Raw genomic sequence first — 23084 nt, forward strand, 5'->3', positions numbered from 1 at the left:
AAATCTTGTCTCTTCATATATACAGGACATAGTGTTTCTAAGCCAGATTTGGTCTCCTTATTGGCACAAGGTATGGAGCCCTGGATGGTGAAGAGAGAGTTGACAGGAGGCCTGTTCTCAGGTGAGTGCGGGAGAACATGATGTGGAAAAGCCGTGCAGGTTAGAGCTAAACTTTTTTCAGAGGTTGAATCCTCACTAATGTGTACGGTAGACAGCTCTTACCAAGTTATCTAGGTCTGGAGAGAAATTTTAAGTCTCTTAGTCTGGGCTTCCAAAACTACTGTCTTCCCTCCTCTGCCTCCTTCTCTCTAATAACTCACCTCTGCTAGGTTTTTGTATGAATCCTTGCAGTCTGGGATCTTCTTACATACATTGTAGAGAGCATGTCTAACTGTAATAGCTTTTAGAGCTGCATTACGTAAATGGTATTTATTAGTATTTAAATTCACCAACTTTCCTTTATACAATTCCTTCATTCTAGCGCATGAAAGGAAACCCTGGTGGCATAGTGGTTAAGTGCTACAGCTGCTAACCAAGAGATTGGCAGTTCAAATCCACCAGGTGCTCCTTGGAAACTCTATGGGGCAGTTCTGCTCTGTCTTATATGGGCACTATGAGTTGGAATCGACTCGATGGCAGCGGGTTTGGTTTTTTGGGTTTTAGTGCATGAAAAAGGAAATATTTGTGTTCTTGATGTCTTTCAGGCCAGCAGTCTGTACGTGAGACCCAGGAATTCTTTCCAAACCAGGACACGTACAATAAAATGGCAACGGACCGAATTTCAGACACTAACCTTGAGTACTCCATTTTCAGAGAAAAGTGGGATTCTGAGGGTTTGTTTGAAAGGAAGCTGGTAGGTCAGGAGACACAATTTAAGCAAGAAATCATCACTCACAGCAAAACCCTCTCTAAGGAAAGAGACCAGATGTATACCAGATCTGGAAGATGGTTCTATTTGGACAATTCAAAAGATAAGGTTCACAATTGTGATTTGATTAAGAAAGGTTTCTCAAAAAACTCAGTGGTAGTAAAACACACAGGAATCTATGCAGGAAAAAAACTCTTCATATGTAATGAATGTAAGAAAACTTTTACCCAGAGCTCATCCCTTACGGTTCATCAGAGAATTCATACTGGAGAGAAACCCTATAAATGTAGTGAATGTGGGAAAGCCTTCAGTGATGGTTCATCATTTGCACGACATCAGAGGTGTCATACTGGCAATAAGCCCTATGAATGTATCGAATGTGGGAAAGCTTTCATACAGAACACATCCCTTATCCGCCACTGGAGGTATTATCATACTGGGGAGAAACCTTTTGATTGCATTGATTGTGGGAAAGCCTTCAGTGATCACATAGGGCTTAGTCAGCATAGAAGGATTCATACTGGAGAGAAACCTTACAAATGTGATGTATGTGACAAATCCTTTAGGTATGGCTCATCCCTTACCGTGCATCAAAGGATTCATACTGGAGAAAAACCATATGAGTGTGATGTTTGTAGGAAAGCCTTCAGCCATCATGCATCGCTCACTCAACACCAGAGAGTGCATTCTGGAGAAAAGCCTTTTAAGTGTAAAGAATGCGGGAAAGCTTTTAGGCAGAATATACACCTTGCTAGCCATTTGAGAATTCACACTGGAGAGAAGCCATTTGAATGTGGAGAATGTGGGAAATCCTTCAGCATCAGCTCACAGCTTGCCACCCACCAGAGAATTCATACTGGAGAAAAGCCCTATGAATGTAAGGTGTGTAGTAAAGCCTTCACCCAGAAGGCTCACCTTGCCCAGCATCAGAAAACACACACGGGAGAGAAACCCTATGAGTGTAAAGAATGCGGCAAAGCCTTCAGCCAGACCACGCACCTTATTCAACATCAGAGGGTTCATACTGGAGAGAAGCCCTATAAGTGTATCGAATGTGGGAAGGCCTTTGGTGACAACTCATCCTGTACTCAACATCAGAGACTTCATACTGGCCAAAGACCTTACGAATGTATTGAGTGTGGGAAGGCATTCAAGACAAAGTCATCCCTGATTTGTCATCGCAGAAGTCACACTGGAGAGAAACCTTACGAATGCAGTGCGTGTGGCAAAGCCTTTAGCCATCGTCAGTCCCTTAGTGTCCATCAGAGAATTCATTCTGGAAAGAAACCGTATGAATGTAAGGAATGCAGGAAAACCTTCATTCAAATTGGACACTTGAATCAACACAAAAGAGTTCATACTGGAGAGAGATCCTATAACTATAAAAGAAGTAGGAAAGTCTTTAGGCAGACTGCATCCTTTGCTCATCATCAGAAAATATGTGCTGGAGAGTCATCAACAAGCCCCTCTTTACCTCCTTCATCAAGTCCTGTGGACCTATTTCCCAAATTTCTCTGGAATCCATCCTCACTGTCATCACCATAGTCTCAAGACATCATCACATCACCTAGACTACATCAGTAGTTTAAAAAGTGATGTCTCTGCCCTTTTGTTTTGTTTTTGTCTTATAAGCTTATTCTTCACTTTACAGTCAGAGTGATTTTTTGTGATTCTTTGACTCAAGTAAAACTTGTGTTGAGATTCTTTAAATTGGTTAATGCATACAGTGTGCTTGGCACAGTGTCTGGGCCATGCTAAGTGTTCAATAATGTTAGCTCTTTCAGAAACATTATTTTTGGACATTGAAGAATTACCGTAGTCTGCTCTGAATAAAAAGGACGCATAGAACAAGCTAGGAGAACCCAGATTTTAGAACAGGAACAGGAGTTCTTGAGGTGGATTGATGAGGTTTAGCCTATGTGGATTTGAAACTTGATTCCATGATGTTAAGTTAGTGTTGTGGCTTTATATCTTAATTAAATGAACTTTGGTGAGAAAATTCAACCTTACTGTATATCTGATGACAGTCTTAGAAAGTACGTACAGAACATGGATGAGTGGACTACCTGAAACAGAAGAACTAAGCCATTCCGAAAAATGCAAGATTTATGTGCATAGAGTTAAAATTACTGACATGTTTCTCAAAAATTAAAAAAGAACAGGATCTGATCTATTTAAAGTCACTTGGATTTATAACTGAAATCTGTTAAACTTTCAGGCAGTCATTAACTCAAAGGTAAACTGATCTAGAGCGGGGTCAGCAAACTATGACTTGCGGCCAAATTTCCACTGGCTGTTTTTGTATGGGGGTCCCTGGATGGTACAAACAGTTAATGCACTTCGCTCCTAACTGAAAGTTTGGACGTTCAAGTCCACCCATAGGCATCTCAGAAGGAAGGCCTGGCAATATACTTTGGAAAAATCAACCACTGAAAACCCTGTGGAACACAGTTCTACACTGACACACATGGGGTCACCATGAGTTGGAATTAAAGCAACTAGTTGGTTGGTTTTTATACGGCCTGGGAGCTAAGAGTAATTTTTACATTTTTAAATAGTTGATAAAAGTGAAAAGAATACTTTATGACATCATGAAAATTATATGGGATTCAAGTTTCATTGCTCCTGAAGAAGTTTTATTGGAACATAGCCACACTCTTTTGTATGCATATTGTCTGTGGCTGTTTTCTGAAGGCTACAACAGCAGAGTTGAGTAGTTGCAATAGAGACTGTATGGCTCACAAAGCCAATAGTATTTATGTCTGGTTTTATGGAAAATGTTTGCCAATCCCTGCGGTAAAGCAGAGGTCAGCAAACTACAGCCCATAGGCCTTATCCAATCTGCTGTTTTTGTAAATAAAGTTTTATTGGACTACAGCCACATTCATTTGTTTACGTGTTGACTCTGGCTACTTTCATGGTACAGTGGCAGAGTTGACTAGTTGCAAAAGAGGCTATATGGCCTGCAAAGCCTCAAATATTTACTGTCTGTCCTTTTACAGAAAAAGTTTGCTGATCACTGTTCAGGAGCAGAGAAAAATATTTAAGAACTAATTCTTTCTATAAAGGTATTACAACTCTGACATCTAAAACAAGAAAGCAAACTGTAAGCAGTTTATTGAATGTAGGTGAAAGGAAATTATTAAACAATAATGGAAAATAGAAAATATGTGAAAGTGTTTTTTTAGATGAAAGACTCAGTGCTCTTAAAATGTTTGTAAATTGCAGTTCCAAACATAATCCCAGTAGGATATGTTTACCTTGACCATTTTATTTGAAACAACATGAGGAAGGATAATTAGGCAAGAATAGCAAGGAGGTTTTCAAACTACATTTCTGTGCATGTGAGATTTTGGTATATAACAAAACTGTCTTTTAATACTGGGGAAATGATATTTTGAGAATTGGTTATTCACCTCTCCGTAAAAAAGCTAAATGCATACTTCAGACATTAAGAGCAACATGTACAATTTTATTTAACATCTCGATGAAAGGATAATTAAATGTTAGAGGCAAACATAGAAAAGAGGAAGGCTTTATTAAGCAGGGCATGGAATCCTAAAAATCCGTAAAGGAAGAGAATAAGTTGGCCTGTGTAAAAATTTAAATTTCTGCATAGTGAAAGGCACCAAAAAGAGTTGAAACACAATTGAGAGAAAACATGTGTAACATATATACAATAACGTCAGTAACAAAGAAAGTGCTATTAGATGTACAAAGCAGTGGAAAAAATTAGCATACCAGTGGGCATTGCCCAATTGAAGAATTCAAATATATAAAGGAAGTTTGTGACGTTCTTAACCTCATAATCAGAGAAATGCAAATTCAAACAAATTCTCTTGGTTCTCGGTTTAATTAAAATGTAAAATTTGGATAATATCCAGTACCGTTATCATGTAGGAAAACAGATACTTGTTTGCCATTAGCACTGTAAATTTCTCTCCTACTGTTTTGGATACGATATGGTGTGGCCTGTCAACATTATAAATATGCATTCCTTTTGAAACAGTAATTCCAGATCTAGGGATTTTATCCCATTGAAATAAATAGATGTAAATAATGCTTTTGCAGAATTGTTTTAATTGCAACAAATAGGATTTCAGTGTCCTGTCAAGCAGCTTGATTAAATAAACTGCAGTTATGCAATACTGTATTATGCAGTGAATAGAAAGAGGTTACCTGTATGTCTAATTCCATGGAGAGTTGTCACCATATATTAAATGAAGTATGTGATTTGCAGAACATTATGTGTAAATTTATCTGGTAGTCGTAGAGTCAAAATTAATATTGAATATACAGTCATGCGCTGCTTAACGTCCACAATAAGTTTTGTGAGATAGGACGTTATATGATTTGGACGTTGTGCGAACACTGTATTATATACAGGCAGTCCCTGGATTATGAACGAGTTCTATTCCTAAATCTGTCTTTAAGTCAAATGTGTACGTTTAAGTTGGAACAGGTAGGTACGATTTGTAACTAATGTCAGTTAGTAAAATGTTTGTCTTAGTATATAGTGTACCTTTCTATGCATAAAAAACATTAAACACTTCCAGATACACTAAAACATCTTTAACATAATATAGTAATAATAATGTTTTGATGAGTGCCACAAAGTAGCGTCCATTTGTTATTAGGAACCATTGTATGTGCCTCGAATTTTTAATATAATAGGCTTTACAGGGGTTGGGACCACAGACATAAATGTGGTGGAACATTGCCCAAAGGGACGTTATGTGGCACATAACTGTACACGATGAAATCCATTTTTGTCTTTAACAGGTACACTTAGCTCTTTCTGGGCACTTTCCCTTTCCCTTTTTTTATTCCATATTATCCTGGTGACCTGCCAGCCATACTTGGGCCCAGTCAAGCTAGTCAGATTTTTTATTCTTTGTCATTTGATTGGAGACAAGGGTATAGGAACAGGGCTGATAGTCAGCTTTATGAACCAGTATGGCCATAATGGGTGGTTTCTTTCAGTCAGGATCCATTTCGATTGGTTGAGTCCCTTACTGTACCAGCTGGTAGACATCTGGACTATCACTCCAGCACAGAAGTACTTGGAATTGAGTTATCCTTTGGCAGCAAAGTTGTTCTGTTCCTCTACCTATCACTGTGATCCATTTAAATGGCTCCTGTTTTCTTATACCTGAGTTTTCTTCAGGTCTTTTAAGTCTGTGAGCTACCTGTTCGTCCAATATCTAGCTTCTAATTTGAAATTATAGTCAGGTTCTTTTGTTCTCAAGCAAAGAAATTTAGTCAATACAGAAATTTTAGTAGAGAATGGTTTTCAGGCCACAGAGAAGCAGAGTATTAAGGATTGATTTTGAAGTGAAATAGACCAAAGGTAAACTCTTAATAGTATTTTGTAATAGGGAAGGCTATTCATGGTGTAGCAGAATCACAAACCCATAGCACATGTGGTAGATGACTCTTACCACAGATTAACTGAAAGATGATGAGGAATGCTAAGTTCAAAAGTATGTTTGCTCCTTGTTAATAATGAAATTGGATAATTAAAAGTAAAAGGCCACTTGAAATACTGGCCTTAAGAAAGTGAAATCAGGATCTCATGACTGTTCAGAAGAATCTCTTGCTGCTTCTAATCATGGAGTTGCAGTTGCTGAAAGCCAAATGCAACAGGTCCAATGCATTGCTGAGCTGTGATGCTGACTGAATGCTCAACTGCATTTGCTTGTAAATGTAATTGAAGTCATTATTTCCAGAAGATTTAAATCCAGGTTATTGGATTGGAGCTCTCAGTAAGGATTTAAAGATCTTAGAAAACTTTGACTTCCCTTCTCAAACTTTAAGAAACCTCCCGGCTAATTGTCCCTTGTGACAGAAAATGCTTAATTTGCTTCTAGCCGCACCATTATTGCTTGGCTGGTAACAAAATCTGAATTGAATGTGACCCAGAGGTAGAAATACAGAAAGATAGGAGATTAATTTCATCCAGAAATATTTAATATCTTCCACTAATTATACCATCAAAATCTAGGAGACATTTTTGGAGATGTATTTTGAGAGAAGTTACTTTGCGTGTTATATGAGGACTTGGAAGAATTCAAGAGATTATATATGCTAGATTGGATCTTTTTTTCCCATGCCCCTAAGTCATCTTTTGCAAGGTCCCCTAATGTCCCAGTAGCCTTTCCATTTCTTTGACATGAAAGAACCACCAGCATCTTTAAAATTTTCTTTATGGCTCCTCCTTTAGGTACTGGGACTTACGAGAGTGATTACATTTGGAAAGTGTACTGATTTCTGTAGTAAATTATGGCATGTGTAGCAGCTGAATTACACGGCAACAGTTAACCATGCTGAGAAAGTGAGAATGGTCATAATAAACCTCTGAACTCCAGGAACATTCTGATATGCTGATATTTTCCTGTATTTAATAATAGATCCCCAGGGTTGAAATCCCACTAAGGTCTGGTAATTAAGAACACTCCATGGCACAGCACCCAAGGCCCACATTGACTTGAGTCAATGGAAAGGGACGTGAGTACTCTTGAATGACTAAATTTCCAGTAGAATTCCTGAAGGACCTGAATTTACGCAGAGTGAGGGCTTATGATGGAATTCTTATCCAAGTGTTGCTTATAGCAGGTTCAGTGAGACCACAAACCCAAGCTGGTTATTTTCCCAGGTCCTGGTAACACACTTCTTAATGGTATCTATGATTATGACAAGATGCTCACCAAAAATTTATGCTTCATTTTCTGTTGTCTGGAATTGATTCTGATATGTGGCTGCCCAGCCACAAACTACATCCAGTTGTGGCTATTAGATTAATTTTCTTCAATGTGGTGTGAATACACGTGATGTGTCACTTGTGGCCAGTTATTCAGCAGAGGACATACTGTCCAGCTGCAAAAAGAACAATTGCAATCGTGTGGGATGGCAGACCTGCAAGATGGAAGAAGTCTGAGTCCCTACACCAGTATTTGCAGGAAAGCCTGCAGTCACCTAGGAACTTCAACAATGGGTTATTATGTAAGTGAAAAATAAACTTCTGTTGTGTTAAGGTGATGGCATTTGGGTTTTAATTGTAGTAGCTGCTAGTGTAATCCTAATCAATATGGTATTTTTGACTACCGATAGAATCCCTCACTCACAAAGTCATGGAGTAAGAGCTGTGAAGGTGCATTATCTATTGTGTAACAAAGTGCCCCAAAACTTAGTGGCTTAAAAGAGACATTTATTATCTCAGTTTCTTTGGGTAAGAAATCCAGGCATGGTTTAGCTGAGTGCCACTGGCTCAGGGTCTCTCTCACAAGATTGCAGCTAAGGTGTTGACAGGTACTACAGTCATGTGCAGACTTGAGGAGAATCAGCTTTCAAGTTCACAAATATAAATGTTGACAAGCCTCATGTCCTTGATTTTTTTGACTGGAGCTGTCAGTTCCTTTCCATGTGGGATTCTCTCTAGGGTGGCTTACAACATGGTACTGGCTTCCCTGAAAGGGAGTGAGGACGAAAGGGTGCCCAAGATGGAAACTGAAGTCTTTTTGTAACCTCATATTAGAAGTGACATCCCATTATCTTTGGCATATTCAGTTTACTAGAAGTGAGTCACTTTCAAGGGGAGGGGATTACACAAGGGCATAAATACTAGGAGGGTGAGGCTCATGGGACATCTTACAGGCTGCCTACCATAGTCTAAGGAGCCCTGGTGTTACAGTGGTTAAGTGCTCAACAGTTAACCAAAAGGTTGGTGGTACAAACTGACAAGCTGCTCCTTGGGAGAAAGATGTGGCAGTCTGCTTCCATAAAGATAACAGCCTTGGGGCATTTCTACTGTATACTATAGGATGGCTATGAATCAGAATTGATTTGACGGCACACAACACCACCACCCCCAAAGTCTGCCTTCTGGCCCCTAGTGATTAATGTTCCTTCCACATGTGTCCTCCCCACACACTGACCTCCCAAAACCCCATCCAAAGTCTCATCTCATTACACCATCAGCTCAAAGTCAAAATCTTGTCATCTAAATCAGGTCTAGATGCTGATGAGTCTCCTCTGGTGTAGTTTCTCAAGTTCAGTTCCCCTCAATCTGTTGCCAATTGCCATCGAATCAACACATGTGTGAGAATCCCACATGTGTCAGAATAGAACTGTGCTTCATAGACTTCTCAATGGCTGAATTTTGGAAGTAGATTGCCAGGCCTTTCCTCCAAGATGCCTCTGAGTGGACTCGAACCTCCAGCCTTTTGATTATCAGCTGAATGTTTTAACCATTTCTGATGAACTTATTTCTCAAAAATGTGCACCTCTTTGAACATTTTTAGGGATCACTCCATTGGACAAAAGCCACAGCCATAAATCTTTGCGATATGCTTCTTAATGGCCCTATTGTTCAATTAAGAGTATCTGTGAGGGTCACACTTAGTTTCCTTAAGGAGCTGTGTGATAAGATAGTATTCTGAGGCACCACCTTCTATCTGAGGTTTTAACAAAAGGTTTTATAGTAACACCCTTAGTTGTATCTCTAGACCAGTTTGGTAGCAGTTCCCTGGATTTGATCTTCGCTTAGAAGCCATCTTATCATTTTAGCATCTACAATTTGCCATTATTTCTTCAATTTGCCATTTACAGAGGCTGAGAATTTTCAAACCCATCAAATCCTGACTCCTTGTTAACAGTTCATTCCTCATTTTATCACTTCCATGTTTCCATAAGCAACATTTTGCTTGAAAATCTCCTTAGCTAGATCACACCATTCTACTTTCCACATTAACTGCAAATAATAGGGTTACTAAACTTTCTGCCACTGTGTAACAAGAATCCCTTTTCCTCTAGTTTTTAATAAGTTTTTTTTTTCCACTTTAATTTTTCACCAGCACTTAAAAAGTCCAAATTTTCTGGCTAATCCCTTATCTGTGGAGGTATTGGAGAGATCCAAACATCCCAGCTAAGGCTAAAAGAACTAAGTAAAGACATCATCTGCGGCCTACCTCAGAGGACACAGAGTTTGGAGTTTTGTTTCAAGCAAGTTAACAGCCCACGGAAAAACAAAACTCAGTATTCTTCGTAGGAGCAAAACAGTTTCTACAGTGATTATACACCAAATTTAGGATACGATAAAAGTTACTAGATATATGAAGAAACAGGAAAACCTAAGCCATACTCAAGTAAAAAAGCAACTTGAAATAACCTAGATATTGGAATTAGCAAACAAGAATGTTAAAGCAGCTATTATAACTATTCTCAAGAATGCAGAGTAGATGTTACTAATGAATAAGCAGATAGGAAATGTCAGCAAATGAATAAAAACTAGAATTTCTAAAACTGAGAAATATAATACTTGAAATAAAAATTCACTGGATATGTTTAACAGCAAATTGGAGGTGGCAGAAGAATCGGTGAACTTGAAAATAGATCAAGAGAAATGATCTAATCTGAAACAGGAAAACGATTGAAAGAGAATGAACAGTGCTTCAGTGACTTGTGCAATTACATCAAAAGGACTAACACGTGTAATTGCAGTTCCAAAAGGAAAAAGACAGACAAGAAAATCTATTTGAACAATGTCCAGAAATTTCCAAAATTTGGTGAAAGATAATATATTTCCACATCTAAGAATGTCATCAAACTCCAAGCAGGATAAATACAAAGAAAACTACACCTAGGCACATTATTGATGCATGTGAAAGCTGGGCAATGAATAAGGAAGACCAAAGAAGAATTGATGCTTTTGAGTTATGGTGTTAGCAAAGAATGTTGAATATACCGTGGACTGCCAAAAGAACAAACAAATCAGCCTTGAAAGAAGTCCAGACAGAATGCACCTTAGAAGTGAGGACAGTGAGACTTCATCTTACATGCTTTGGACATGTCAGGAGGGACCAGTCCCTGGAGAAGGACATCATGCTTGGTAATGTAGAGAGTCAGCAAAAAAAGAGGAAGGCCCTCAATGAGATGGATTGACACAGTGACTGCAACCATGGGCTCAAGCATAACATCGATCATGAGGATGGTGCAGGACCTGGCAATATTTCATTCTGTTGTACATAGGGTCACTGTGAGTTGGAACAGACTCAAATGGAACCTAACAGCAACAGGCACACTATTGTAAATCTGCTCAAACCCAAAGATAAAAAGAAAACCTTTAAAGTGGACAAAGAGAAATGATACATTACAGACCTAAACAATGATATAAATGATGGTTGACTTTTGATCAGAAAAGTCAAGGCAAGAAGTCAGTGGAGTGACAGTTATTTTTAAATGCTGGAAAAAAAAAAAGTAAAATTCATTTTCAAATTAAAAACTGTGAATGTGTTGCTAGCAAACCTACATTAAAATAAATATTACAAAGGAATTCCTCAGGTTTAAGGTAACTGCTAGATGATAAATAACTTGGATCTTCAGAAAGGAATAGGGAGCACTAGAAATAGTAAATATTTGAGTAAATATAAAAGGTTATCATTTATTCACTTTCAATTTTTTAAACTTTGTTTAAAACATGATTGTTTATAGCCTAAATTATAACATTGTGTCATGAAGTTTATAGAGTATATATATAGATATAACATATATATGCCAACCATAGCATAAGCAATGGGGGAGCAAATAGAGTTATATCTCTGCAATATTCTTTCCTTTCATATGAAAACCAAACCCAATGCTGTCGAGTCAATTCACACTCATAGCGACCCTATAGGGATTAACTTAAGCTATGCTGCAAAGCTAAGGATGTATATTATAATTCCTTGAGCAACCATTAAAATACCTTATATGTAATGTAAATGTAAAATATACTAAATAAAAAGATATGTAGCTAAAATGTCAATAAATTAACTAAAACGGAATTCTAAAAAATAAGCAGTTAACCAAAAGAAGTCAGTGAAGGAGGAATAAATAAACTAAAAACAGGTGTTTTTTTTAAAAAAGACAAACTATAAAAATCATAAAACTAAAACTAACCATAACAATAATTACTTTAAATGCAAATGGACTAAGCACCCAAAAGTCAGAGATTGTTAGAATGGATAAAAAGAAAACATTAACTACATGTTGTCTACAAAAGATGCATTGGTGTCCCTCTCCAGTGCAAATGGCCAAGAAAAGGAAGGAAAAAGCATAAAAATCAGAAAGGAATCAAACTCTTATCTATTTACAGATAAGATGATTGATTACATAGAATATCTTAAGAAATTCACAAAACACCTACTAGAACTAATACTTAAATTTTAGCAAGATTGCAAGACACAATCTCAGTCTACACAAATCAAGTTTATGTCTATATTCTAGCTGCAAAAATTGGAAATTGAAACTTTAAAATTTCCATTTCCAATAGCATAAAAAATACAAATAAAGTTAACAAAAGACGTTCGAAACAGTGGTGAGAAAAGGTAAGTAGAAACCTAAATAATTATAGAGATGTACGATGTTCATAGATTGAATGACTCAGAATTGCTAAAATGTCATTTCTCCCCAAAATGATTTATAGATCAATCCTAATAAGCTTTCTCCCCCCCGCCCCCCGGTGAAAATTTCAACCTGAGCCTAAGATTTATAGGAAAATGCAAAGAACCTAGAAGAGCATCAAAGAACATTTTTTAACTAATGATAAATTAGACCTCATTGAAATTAACCCACACACTGGAAGAAAATATTCACAAAACATGTATCTGACAAAGGATGGGTATCCAGAACATTTAAAGAACTGCTACCAGTCAATAATAGAAACACAAAGAACTCAATTAAAAATGAACAGATACTTCAGAAAAGAAGACATACAAATGACAAACACATGAATAGGTGTTCAACATCATTAGTTAACAGGGAAATGCAAGTTAAAACCACAATGAGATAACCACTACACACTTTCTGAAACGGCTAAAATTAAACAACTGTCAGAACTAAATGTTAGTAAGGATATGGAGCAACAGAAACTCATACAATGTTGGGAGTGTACAATTGTACAATCGCTTTGGAAAAAGGTCTGCCAATTTCTTATAAAATTAACCACACATCTTTCCTATGGCTTAGCAACTCTACTCCTAGGTATTTATCTGGGAAAATGAAAACATATGTCCACAAAAATACTTGTAAAAGAATGTTCATAACATCTATTCATAATACCAAAAATTAAAATTGGAAACCTCACTGGTGTTCATCAACAGGAGAATACATAAAAACAACTGAGTGACAGAATAATACTCAGCATTAAAAAGAAATAACTACTGACAAATGAAACAACATGGGTGATTGTCAAAAATATGTTAATTAATAGAATCTTTACACACAGAGTATGTAACTGAATGATTTCATGTATGTGAAATTCTAGAATAGGCTTGAAAACATAAGAACAGTTGTTGGCTCTGGGGGGATGGGAATGGTAATTGCAAAGGAACGTGAGGGAACTTTCTGGGATAATGGTAATGTTTTATGTTTTGATACTGGTTTGCATTATCAGGTGCAAGTAGTTGTGAAATCTTATCAAATAGTACAGTTAATATTTGTGCATTTTAAGTTATGTAAATCTTAATGTGTGTAAATTTTGATTGTAAAATACTGAATTTTGGTCAAAGCTATGCATGCTAAAGTGTTTATGGATAAAGTGTACTAAAGCCTGCAACATAGACAAAGGCACTAAAACAATTAGTTTGATGGCTGGGTAGAATATGAATAGATATGTGATGAGACAAACATAACAAAATATTAATTGAAGAATCTGGATGGTAGACACCTGGATGTTCACCCTTTAATTCTTTCAACTTTACTGGATGATTTAAAAAATTGTGATAAGGGGGCCAAGATGGCTGACTAGGTAGAAGCTACCTCGGATCTCTCTTGCAACAAAGACTCGGAAAAACAAGTGAATCGATCACATACATGACAATCTGCAAACCCTGACCATCAAACACAGATTTAAAGAGTTGACCTGAGTGACAGAGGCTGAGAACGAACAACCATGGGGAAGCAACGACTGCTTTCGGAGCCTGGAGCCAGCGTCCCTTTCAGAAAACCTTGGCGGTAGGCTTTGGACTGGGCGCAGGGGAGCTGAGCACGGCATCCTGAGATGGTGCAAACACAGGATGCAGCCCTAGCCCCCAGAAGTGACCTTGGGGGAAGCCCAGCCAGTGCATGCAGGCAGCGCAGCAACGTGGCTGACAGGAGGAGAAGTCACTGGAAGGCAGCGACTGGTTTTGGAGCCTGGAGTGCGGCGTCCCAGCCGGGAACCTTGGCGCTGGGCTTTGGACTGAGAGTGGAGGAACTGACCACGGCTTCCGAGACAGCACAAGCACGGGACACGGACCTGACCCTCGGGGGCAATCTTGACCCAGCCAATGCACACAGGCTACACATCCCTCGGGAATCTCAGATAAAACAGTCATCACCAAACAAGATAAGTAACTTTGTCTATATTTCATGGTGCTACTCTCTCCTATTTATCTGATCCCTCAGCTCCCCTTCCCAGGCGGATTCATTAACATTGGGATTTCCTGAGCCAGAGAGTGAAGTGCACTGCGGTTTTTTTTTTTTTGGTCTTTTCCTAACCCATTTTCCTGGCCTGAGAGAAGCAGCTACAAAAAACCCAGGGACCAAAAATCCTTCCCTAATTGGACTAAAAACACAGAACCAGCTCCAGCCAAACATATGTGATCCACAGTCTTGGGCTTTCATCCCTACAGGGAACAAGGTGGCTATTATAATGCAAAGGCAATTCTGATAGGGATCTGACTGTAACTGTTTTAGTGGATTACTGGAAAGACAAGTTTCCCAGCTCTGATATCTCTGCGTATTCAACAGAGCCCTCACTGACCCACAGCAGGGAACTGAGGGCTGAAGCTCCTTCCAGGCCACCTAGCCTCCTGCCTTAGGGGTCTAAGGAGGGTGACACCTACCAATCTGTAGAGATACTTGCATTGGGGGCCTAAGGTACAGCTGCAGAGCCCACCCGCCAAAGTCCTTTAGGAATAAAGACACACCTACCTCACTGGCACTTGGGGGAAGCCTGTCAGCATCCTGACGCCCTCGGAGTGTGAACCCCTGCTGCTACTAAAATCTGGTGCACACAACTATCACCACTACTTCTCTAGGTGGATAGGTGACAGTCTGCACCACACACTTGATGACCCCAAATCAGATTCTACTCAAGAATAATGAATGGACTCTTAGGCTTATATATCTGGTAACAGCCTAAACCAGCTGGTAATAGGACATAAGTGATTCAAGGGCTACAACAGTCAAGGCAGTGCAATCTAGTAGCCCATCTATATATATTGAAAGAACAAAACGAAATAAGACTCAGTGAGCAAATATAGAATAAATCACTACAATATCTTAGAGATGGCTCGGAGACAGCAGTCAATATCAAACCACATAAAGAAGCAGACCATGATTGCTTCTACAACTCCCCAAACTAAAGAAGCAAAATCTTTCCCAAATGAAGGTACAATCCTGGAATTGCCAGATGCAGAATATAAAAAACTAATTTACAGAATGCTTCAAGACATCAGGGATGACCTCAGGATTGAAATAAGGCAATCTACAGAAAAAGGCAAGGAACACACTGATAAAGCAGTTGAAGAACTCAAAAAGATTATTCAAGAACATAGTGGAATAATTAATAAGCTGCAAGAATCCATAGAGAGACAGCATTCAGAAATCCAAAAGATTAACAGTAAAATTACAGAATTACACAACCCAATAGGAAGTCAGAGGAGCAGACTCGAGCAATTGGAATGCAGAGTGGGGGATCTGGAGGACAAGGGAATTGACACCCATATAGCTGAAAAAAAATCAGATAAAAGAATTAAAGAAAAATGAAAAAAACCTAAGAATCATGTGGGACTCTATCAAGAAGAATAATTTGCGTGTGATTGGAGTCCCAGAACAGGGAGGGATAACAGAAAATACAGAGAGAATAGTTGAAGATCTGTTGGCAGAAAATTTCCCTGACATCATGAAAGACGAAAGGATATCTATCCAAGATGCTCATCGAACCCCATATAAGATTGATCCAAAAAGAAAATCACCAAGACATATTATCATCAAACTTGCCAAAACCAAAGATTAAGAGAAAATTTTAAAAGCAGCCAGGGATAAAAGAAAGGTCTCCTACAAAGGAGAATCAATAAGAATAAGTTCAGACTACTCAGCAGAAACCATGCAGGCAAGAAGGCAATAGGATGACATATACAGAGCACTGAAGGAGAAAAACTGCCAGCCAAGGATCATATATCCAGCAAAACTCTCTCTCAAATATGAAGGAAAAATTAAAACATTTACAGATAAACACAAGCTTAGAGAGTTTGCAAAAACCAAACCAAAGCTACAAGAAACACTAAAGGAATTGTTTGGTCAGAAAATCAGTAATATCAGATACCAGCACAACACAAGGTCACAGAACAGAACATCCTGATATCAACTCAAATAGGGAAATTGCAAAAACAAATTAAGATTAATTTTAAAAAGAAAAAAATGCTCAAACCAAGGAATCATTGAAGTCAATATGTAAAAGATCACAATAATCAAAAAGAGGGACTAAATACAGGAGGCATAGAACTGCCATATGGAGAGGGAAACAAGGCGATATAGAACAATACAAGTTAGGTTTTTACTTAGAAAAATAGGGGTAAATATTAAGGTAACCACAAAGAGGTATAACAACTCCATAACTCAAAATAAAAACCAAGAAAAACTTAACGATTCAGCAAACATAAAGTCAACTACTATGAAAATGAGGAACACACAATTTACAAAGAAAAACATCTCAGCACAAAAAAGTGGAAAAATGAAATTGTCAACAACACACACAAAAAGGCATCAAAATGACAGCACTAAACACATACTTATCTATAATTACGCTGAATGTAAATGGACTAAATGTACAAATAAAGAGACAGAGAGTGTCAGACTGGATAAAGAAACACGATCCGTCTATATGCTGCCTACAAGAGACACACCTTAGACTTAGAGACACAAACAAACTAAAACTCAAAGGATGGAAAAAAAATATATCAAGCAAACAATAAGCAAAAAAGAGCAGGAGTAGCAATATTAATTTCTGACAAAATAGACTTTAAAGTTAAATCCACCACAAAGGATAAAGAAGGACACTACATAATGATTAAAGGGACAACAGACCAGGAAAATATAACCATATTAAATATTTATGCACCCAATGACAGGGCCGCAAGACACATAAAACAAACGTTAACAGAACTGAAAAGTGAGATAGGCACCTCCACAATTACAGTAGGAGACTTCAAAAACACCACTTTCAGAGAAGGACAGGACATCCAGTAAGAAGCTCAGTAGAGACACAGAAGACCTAATTACAACAATCAACCAACTTGACCTCATAGACTTATACAGAACACTCCACCCAACTGCTGCAAAGTATACTTTTTTTTCTAGTGCACATGGAACATTCTCTAGAATAGACCACATATTAGGTCATAAAACAAACCTTTGCAGAGTCCAAAACATCGAAATATTACAAAGCATCTTCTCAGACCACAAAGCCATAAAAGTGGAAATCAATAACAGAAAAATTAGGGAAAAGAAATCAAATACTTGGAAACTGAACAATACCCTGCTGAAAAAAGACTGGGTTATAGAAGACATTAAGGAGGGAATAAAGAAATTCATAGAACGCAACGAGAATGAAAACACTTCCTATCAAAACCTCTGGGACACAGCAAAAGCAGTGCTCAGAGGTCAATTTATATCGATAAATGCACACATACATAAAGAACTGAAAGAGCCAAAATCAGAGAACTGTCCCTACAACTTGAACAAATAGAAAGTGAGCAACAAAAGAATCCATCAGGCACCAGAAGAAAACAAATAATAAAAATTAGAGCTGAACTAAATGAATTAGAGAACAGGAAAACAATTGAAAGAATTAACAAAGCCAAAAGCTGGTTCTTTGAAAAAATTAACAAAATTGATGAACCATTGGCCAGACTGACTAAAGAAATACAGGAAAGGAAACAAATAACCCAAATAAGAAACGAGATGGGCCACATCACAACAGACCCAACTGAAATTAAAAGAATCATATCAGATTATTACAAAAAATTGTACTCAAACAAATTTGCAAACCTAGAAGAAATGGATGAATTCCTAGAAAAACACTACCTACCTAAACTAACACAATCAGAAGTAGAACAACTAAATAGTCCCATAACAAAAAAAAGAGATTGAAAAGGTAATCAAAAAATTCCCAACAAAAAAAAGCCCTGGCCCAGACGGCTTCACTGCAGAGTTCTACCAAACTTTCAGAGAAGAGTTAACACCACTACTACTAAAGGTATTTCAAAGCATAGAAAATGACGGAATACTACCTAACTCATTCTATGAAGCCACCATCTCCCTGATACCAAAACCAGGTAAAGACACCACAAAAAAAGAAAATTACAGACCTATGTCCCTCATGAACATAGATGAAAAAATCCTCAGCAAAATTCTAGCCAGGTTAAAAAAAAAAAAAAAAAAAAAATTTTTTTACGCAAGGCTGGTTTAATATGAGAAAAACCGTTAATGTAATCCACCATATAAATAAAAGAAAAGACAAAAACCACATGATCTTATCAATTGATGCAGAAAAGGTATTTGACAAAGTCCAACACCCATTTATGATAAAAACTCTCAGCAAAATAGAAATTGAAGGAAAATTCCTCAACATAATAAAGTGCATCTATACAAAGCCAACAGTAAACATCACCCTAAATGGAGAGAGCCTGAAAGCATTTCTCTTGAGAACGGGAAGCAGACAAGGCTGCCCTTTATCACTGCTCTTATTCAACATTGTGCTAGAGGTCCTAGCCAGAGCAATTAGGCTAGACAAAGAAATAAAGGGCATCCTGATTGGCAAGGAGGAAGTAAAATTATCTCTATTTGTGGATGACATGATCTTATACACAGAAAACCCTAAGGAATCCTCCAGAAAACTACTGAAACTAATAGAAGAGTTTGGCAAGTCTCAGGTTATAAGATAAACATACAAAAATCACTTGGATTCCTCTACATCAACAAAAAGAACACCGAAGAGGAAATAACCAAATGAATACCATTCACAGTAGCCCCCAAGAAGATAAAATACTTAGGAATAAATCTTACCGAAGATGTAAAAGACCTATACAAAGAAAACTACAAAGTACTAGTGCAAGAAACTAAAAAGGACCTACATAAGTGGAAAAACATACCTTGCTCATGGACAGGAAGACTTAACATAGTAAAAATGTCTATTCTACCAAAAGCCATCTATACATACAACACACTTCTGATCCAAATTCCAATGACATTTTTTAACGTGATGGAGAAACAAATCACCAACTTCATATGGAAGAGAAAGAAGCCCCAGATAAGTAAAGCATTACTGAAAAAGAAGAAGAAAGTGGGAGGCCTCACTCTACCTGATTTTAGAACCTATTATACAGCCACAGTAGTCAAAACAGCCTGGTACTGGTACAACAACAGGCACATAGACCAATGGAACAGAATTGAGAACCCAGATATAAATCCATCCACATATGAGCAGCTGATATTTGACAAAGGCCCAGTGTCCGTAAATTATGGAAAAGATAGTCTTTTTAACAAATGGTGCTGACATAACTGGATATCCATCTGCAAAAAAATGAAACAGGACCCATACCTCACACCATGCACAAAAACTAACTCCAAGTGAATCAAAGACCTAAACATAAAGACTAAAACGATAAAGAGCATGGAAGAAAAAATAGGGACAACCTTAGGAGCCCTAATACAAGGCATAAACAGAATACAAAACATTACCAAAAATGATGAAGAGAAACCCGATAACTGGGAGCTCCTAAAAATCAAACACCTATGCTCATCTAAAGACTTCACCAAAGAGTAAAAAGACCACCTACAGACTGGGAAAGAATTTTCAGCTATGACATCTCCGACCAGCGCCTGATCTCTAAAATCTATATGATTCTGTCAAAACTCAACCACAAAAAGACAAACAACCCAATCAAGAAGTGGGCAAAGGATATGAACACGCACTTCACTAAAGGAGATATTCAGGCAGCTAACAGATACATGAGAAAATGCTCTCGATCATTAGCCATTAGAGAAATGCAAATTAAAACTACGATGAGATTCCATCTCACACCAGCAAGGCTGGCATTAATCCAAAAAACACAAAATAATAAATGTTGGAGAGGCTGCAGAGAGATTGGAACTCTCATACACTGCTGGTGGGAATGTAAAATGGTACAACCACTTTGGAAATCTATCTGGCGTTATCTTAAACAGTTAGAAATAGAACTACCGTACAACCCAGAAATCCCACTCCTCGGAATATACCCTCAAGAAATAAGAGCCTTCACACAAACTGATATATGCACACCCATGTTTATTGCAGCTCTGTTTACAATAGCAAAAAGCTGGAAGCAACCAAGGTGTCCATCAATGGATGAATGGTTAAATAAATTGTGGTATATTCACACAATGGAATACTACGCATTGATAAAGAACAGTGACAAATCTGTGAAACATTGCATAACATGGAGGAACCTGGAAAGCATTATGCTGAGTGAAATTAGTCAGAGGCAAAAGGACAAATATTGTATAAGACCACTATTATAAGATCTTGAGAAATAGTATAAACTGAGAAGAACACATACTTTTGTCGTTACAAGGCGGGGAGGGAGGGAGGGTGGGAGAGCGTTATTTACTGATTAGTTAGTAGATAAGAACTACTTTAGGTGAAGGGAAGGACAATACTCAATACAGGGAAGGTCAGTTCAACTGGACTGGACCAAAAGGAAAGAAGTTTCTGGGATAAACTGAATGCTTCAAAGGTCAGCGGAGCAAGGGTGGGGGTTTGGGGACTATGGCTTAAGAGGACTTCTAAGTCAATTGGCAAAATAATTCTATTATGAAAACATTCTGCATCCCACTTTGAAATGTGGCATCTGGGGTCTTAAATGCTAACAAGCGGCCAACTAAGATGCATCAATTGGTCTCAACCCACCTGGAGCAAAGGAGAATGAAGAATGCCAAGGTCACACAATAACTATGAGCCCAAGAGACAGAAAGAGCCACATGAACCAGAGACTTACATCATCCTGAGACCAGAAGAACTAGATGGTGCCCGGCCACAACCAATGACTGCCCTGACAGGGAGCACAACAGAGAACCCCTGAGGGAGCAGGAGAACAGTGGGATGCAGACCCCAAATTCTCATAAAAAGACCAGACTTAATGGTCTGACTGAGACGAGAGGAATCCCAGTGGTCATGGTCCCCAAACCTCCTTTTGGCCCAGGACAGGAACCATTCCCGAAGACAACTCATCAGACATGGAAGGGACTGGACAATGGGTTGGAGAGAGATGCTGATGAAGAATGAGCTACTTGTATCAGGTGGATACTTGAGACTGTGTTGGCATCTCCTGTCTGGAGGGGAGATAGGAGGGTAGAGAGGGTTAGAAACTGGCAAAATTGTCACGAAAGGAGAGACTGGAAGGGCTGACTCATTAGGGGGAGAGTAAGTGGGAGTATGGAGTAAGGTGTATATAAGCTTATATGTGACAGACTAACTCGATTTGTAAACTTTCACTTAAAGCACAATAAAAATTATTTAAAAAAATTGTGATAAATTTTTGGGGAAAATTAAAATACCAATATTCCTACTAATAAAACTACTGAGTGAAATTCACGATTTCTTTGTAGAAAAAAAAATTATTTTCAGTTTTTTCTAACCCTAGAATATATCTAATTCATTATGTTCCTTCAGAGTGATGTGTTCAAGATACTTGAAATTTTCTTTTACTCTGTGTAGTTGTATTACTAATTTGATATACAGTTAGATTAATTTGTTTCTGGATATTTGCTATTTTAGGGCTTCTTCCTGTTTTTACTTAATTTTATTTTTCACTTATGTACAACATTTACATGTCTCAAAAGTCCACTATACATAAAAAAATATGTATACACAGAAAAATCTTACTTTCTTCTCTAGCCTATCTATCCCATTCCCACCCCACAGTAGGTAACAATTTTTATTGCCTTTGAGTTTATCATCCCAGTATTTCTGCAAAAATAAGCAAATAATTAAATATCTTATTTCCCTTTTTACAAAAAAACGTTGAATGTTGTTGTTAGGTGTCATTGAATCAATTCTGACTCATAGCAACCATGTGTACAACAGAATGAAACTGCCTGGTCGTGCCCCATCCTCACAATTGTTATGTTTGAACCCGTTGTTGCAGTTACAGTGTCAGTCTATCTCGTTGAGGGTCTTCCTCTTTTTCAATGACCCTCTACCAAGCATGATGTCCTTCTCCAGGGACTGTTCCCTCCGGATAACATGTCCAAAGTATGTAAGACAAAGTCTCACCATCCTTGCTTCTAAGGAGCATTCTGGCTGTACTTCTTCCAAGACAGACTCGTTCCTTCTTCTGGCAGTACATGGTATGTATAGTCAATATTTTTCACAACATGATAAGTCAAAGGCATCAATTCTTCTTTGGTCTTCCTTATTCATCGTCCAGCTTTCGCATGCATGTGAGGCGGTTGAAAATATTACGGCTTGGGCCTGGTGCACCTTAGTCCTCAAAGTGACATTTTTCTTTTTGAACACTTCAAAGAGGTCCTTTATAGCAGATTTACCGGATGCAACACGTCGTTTGATTTCCTAACTGCTGCTTCCATGGGCAGTTGATTGTGGATCCAGGTAAAATGAAATCCTTGACAATGTCAGAGTTTTCTCCGTTTATCATGATGTTCCTAAATGGTCCAGGGGTGGCTAGAACTCAGAAACCCACAGTTTCACTGACTTGAGGAATCCTTTGAAAAAGCTCTGTGTGTCAGGAACAAAATGGCCATCTCCTCTCCCTGTCCTTTTTCTAGAAATAAAGGATTTCCAAGATTGCAGATCAGGGGGAAGAATAATTTAGACCCTAGGACTGCTTTACAGCTCCAAGTGTTTTTTCTTTTTTTTCTGTGTATATCACCTTCCTTCTCTTTGAAAAACTTCTTTTAATGTTTCTTGCAAGGCAGGTCTACTGGTCCAAATTCTCTCAGTCTTTGTCTGAGAAATCTTTATTTCTCCTTCAGTTTTGAAGGATAATTTCATTGGATACAGAATTCTAGGTTGGTGAGTTTTTCTTTCAACACTTTGAATATTTCACTCCACTCTATTCTTGCTTGCATGGCTTCTAATAAATAGTCCAGTGCAATTCTTGTCCTTGTTCCTCTATAGGTAGGTTAGGTACTTTTT

The 23084-nt window shown here is 38.0% G+C and overlaps 1 protein-coding gene across 4 annotated transcripts in view; it reads left to right on the forward strand.

Moving 5' to 3' along the window:
* ZFP28 (ZFP28 zinc finger protein) overlaps positions 1-8913 on the forward strand; it is a 29859-nt gene extending 20946 nt beyond the window's left edge. For all 4 annotated transcript variants that reach the window (XM_023543598.2, XM_023543599.2, XM_064293416.1 and 1 more), the window contains 2 exons: positions 26-121; positions 705-8913. In XM_023543598.2, coding sequence (XP_023399366.1) covers positions 26-121; positions 705-2413 — 1805 coding nt within the window. In that variant the 3' untranslated portion in view covers positions 2414-8913. The remainder of the gene's footprint in view (positions 1-25; positions 122-704) is intronic.
* The last annotated feature ends 14171 nt before the right edge of the window (positions 8914-23084 follow it).

This window comes from Loxodonta africana, chromosome 11, assembly GCF_030014295.1.
Source record: "Loxodonta africana isolate mLoxAfr1 chromosome 11, mLoxAfr1.hap2, whole genome shotgun sequence".
Taxonomy (NCBI): Eukaryota; Metazoa; Chordata; class Mammalia; order Proboscidea; family Elephantidae; genus Loxodonta; species Loxodonta africana.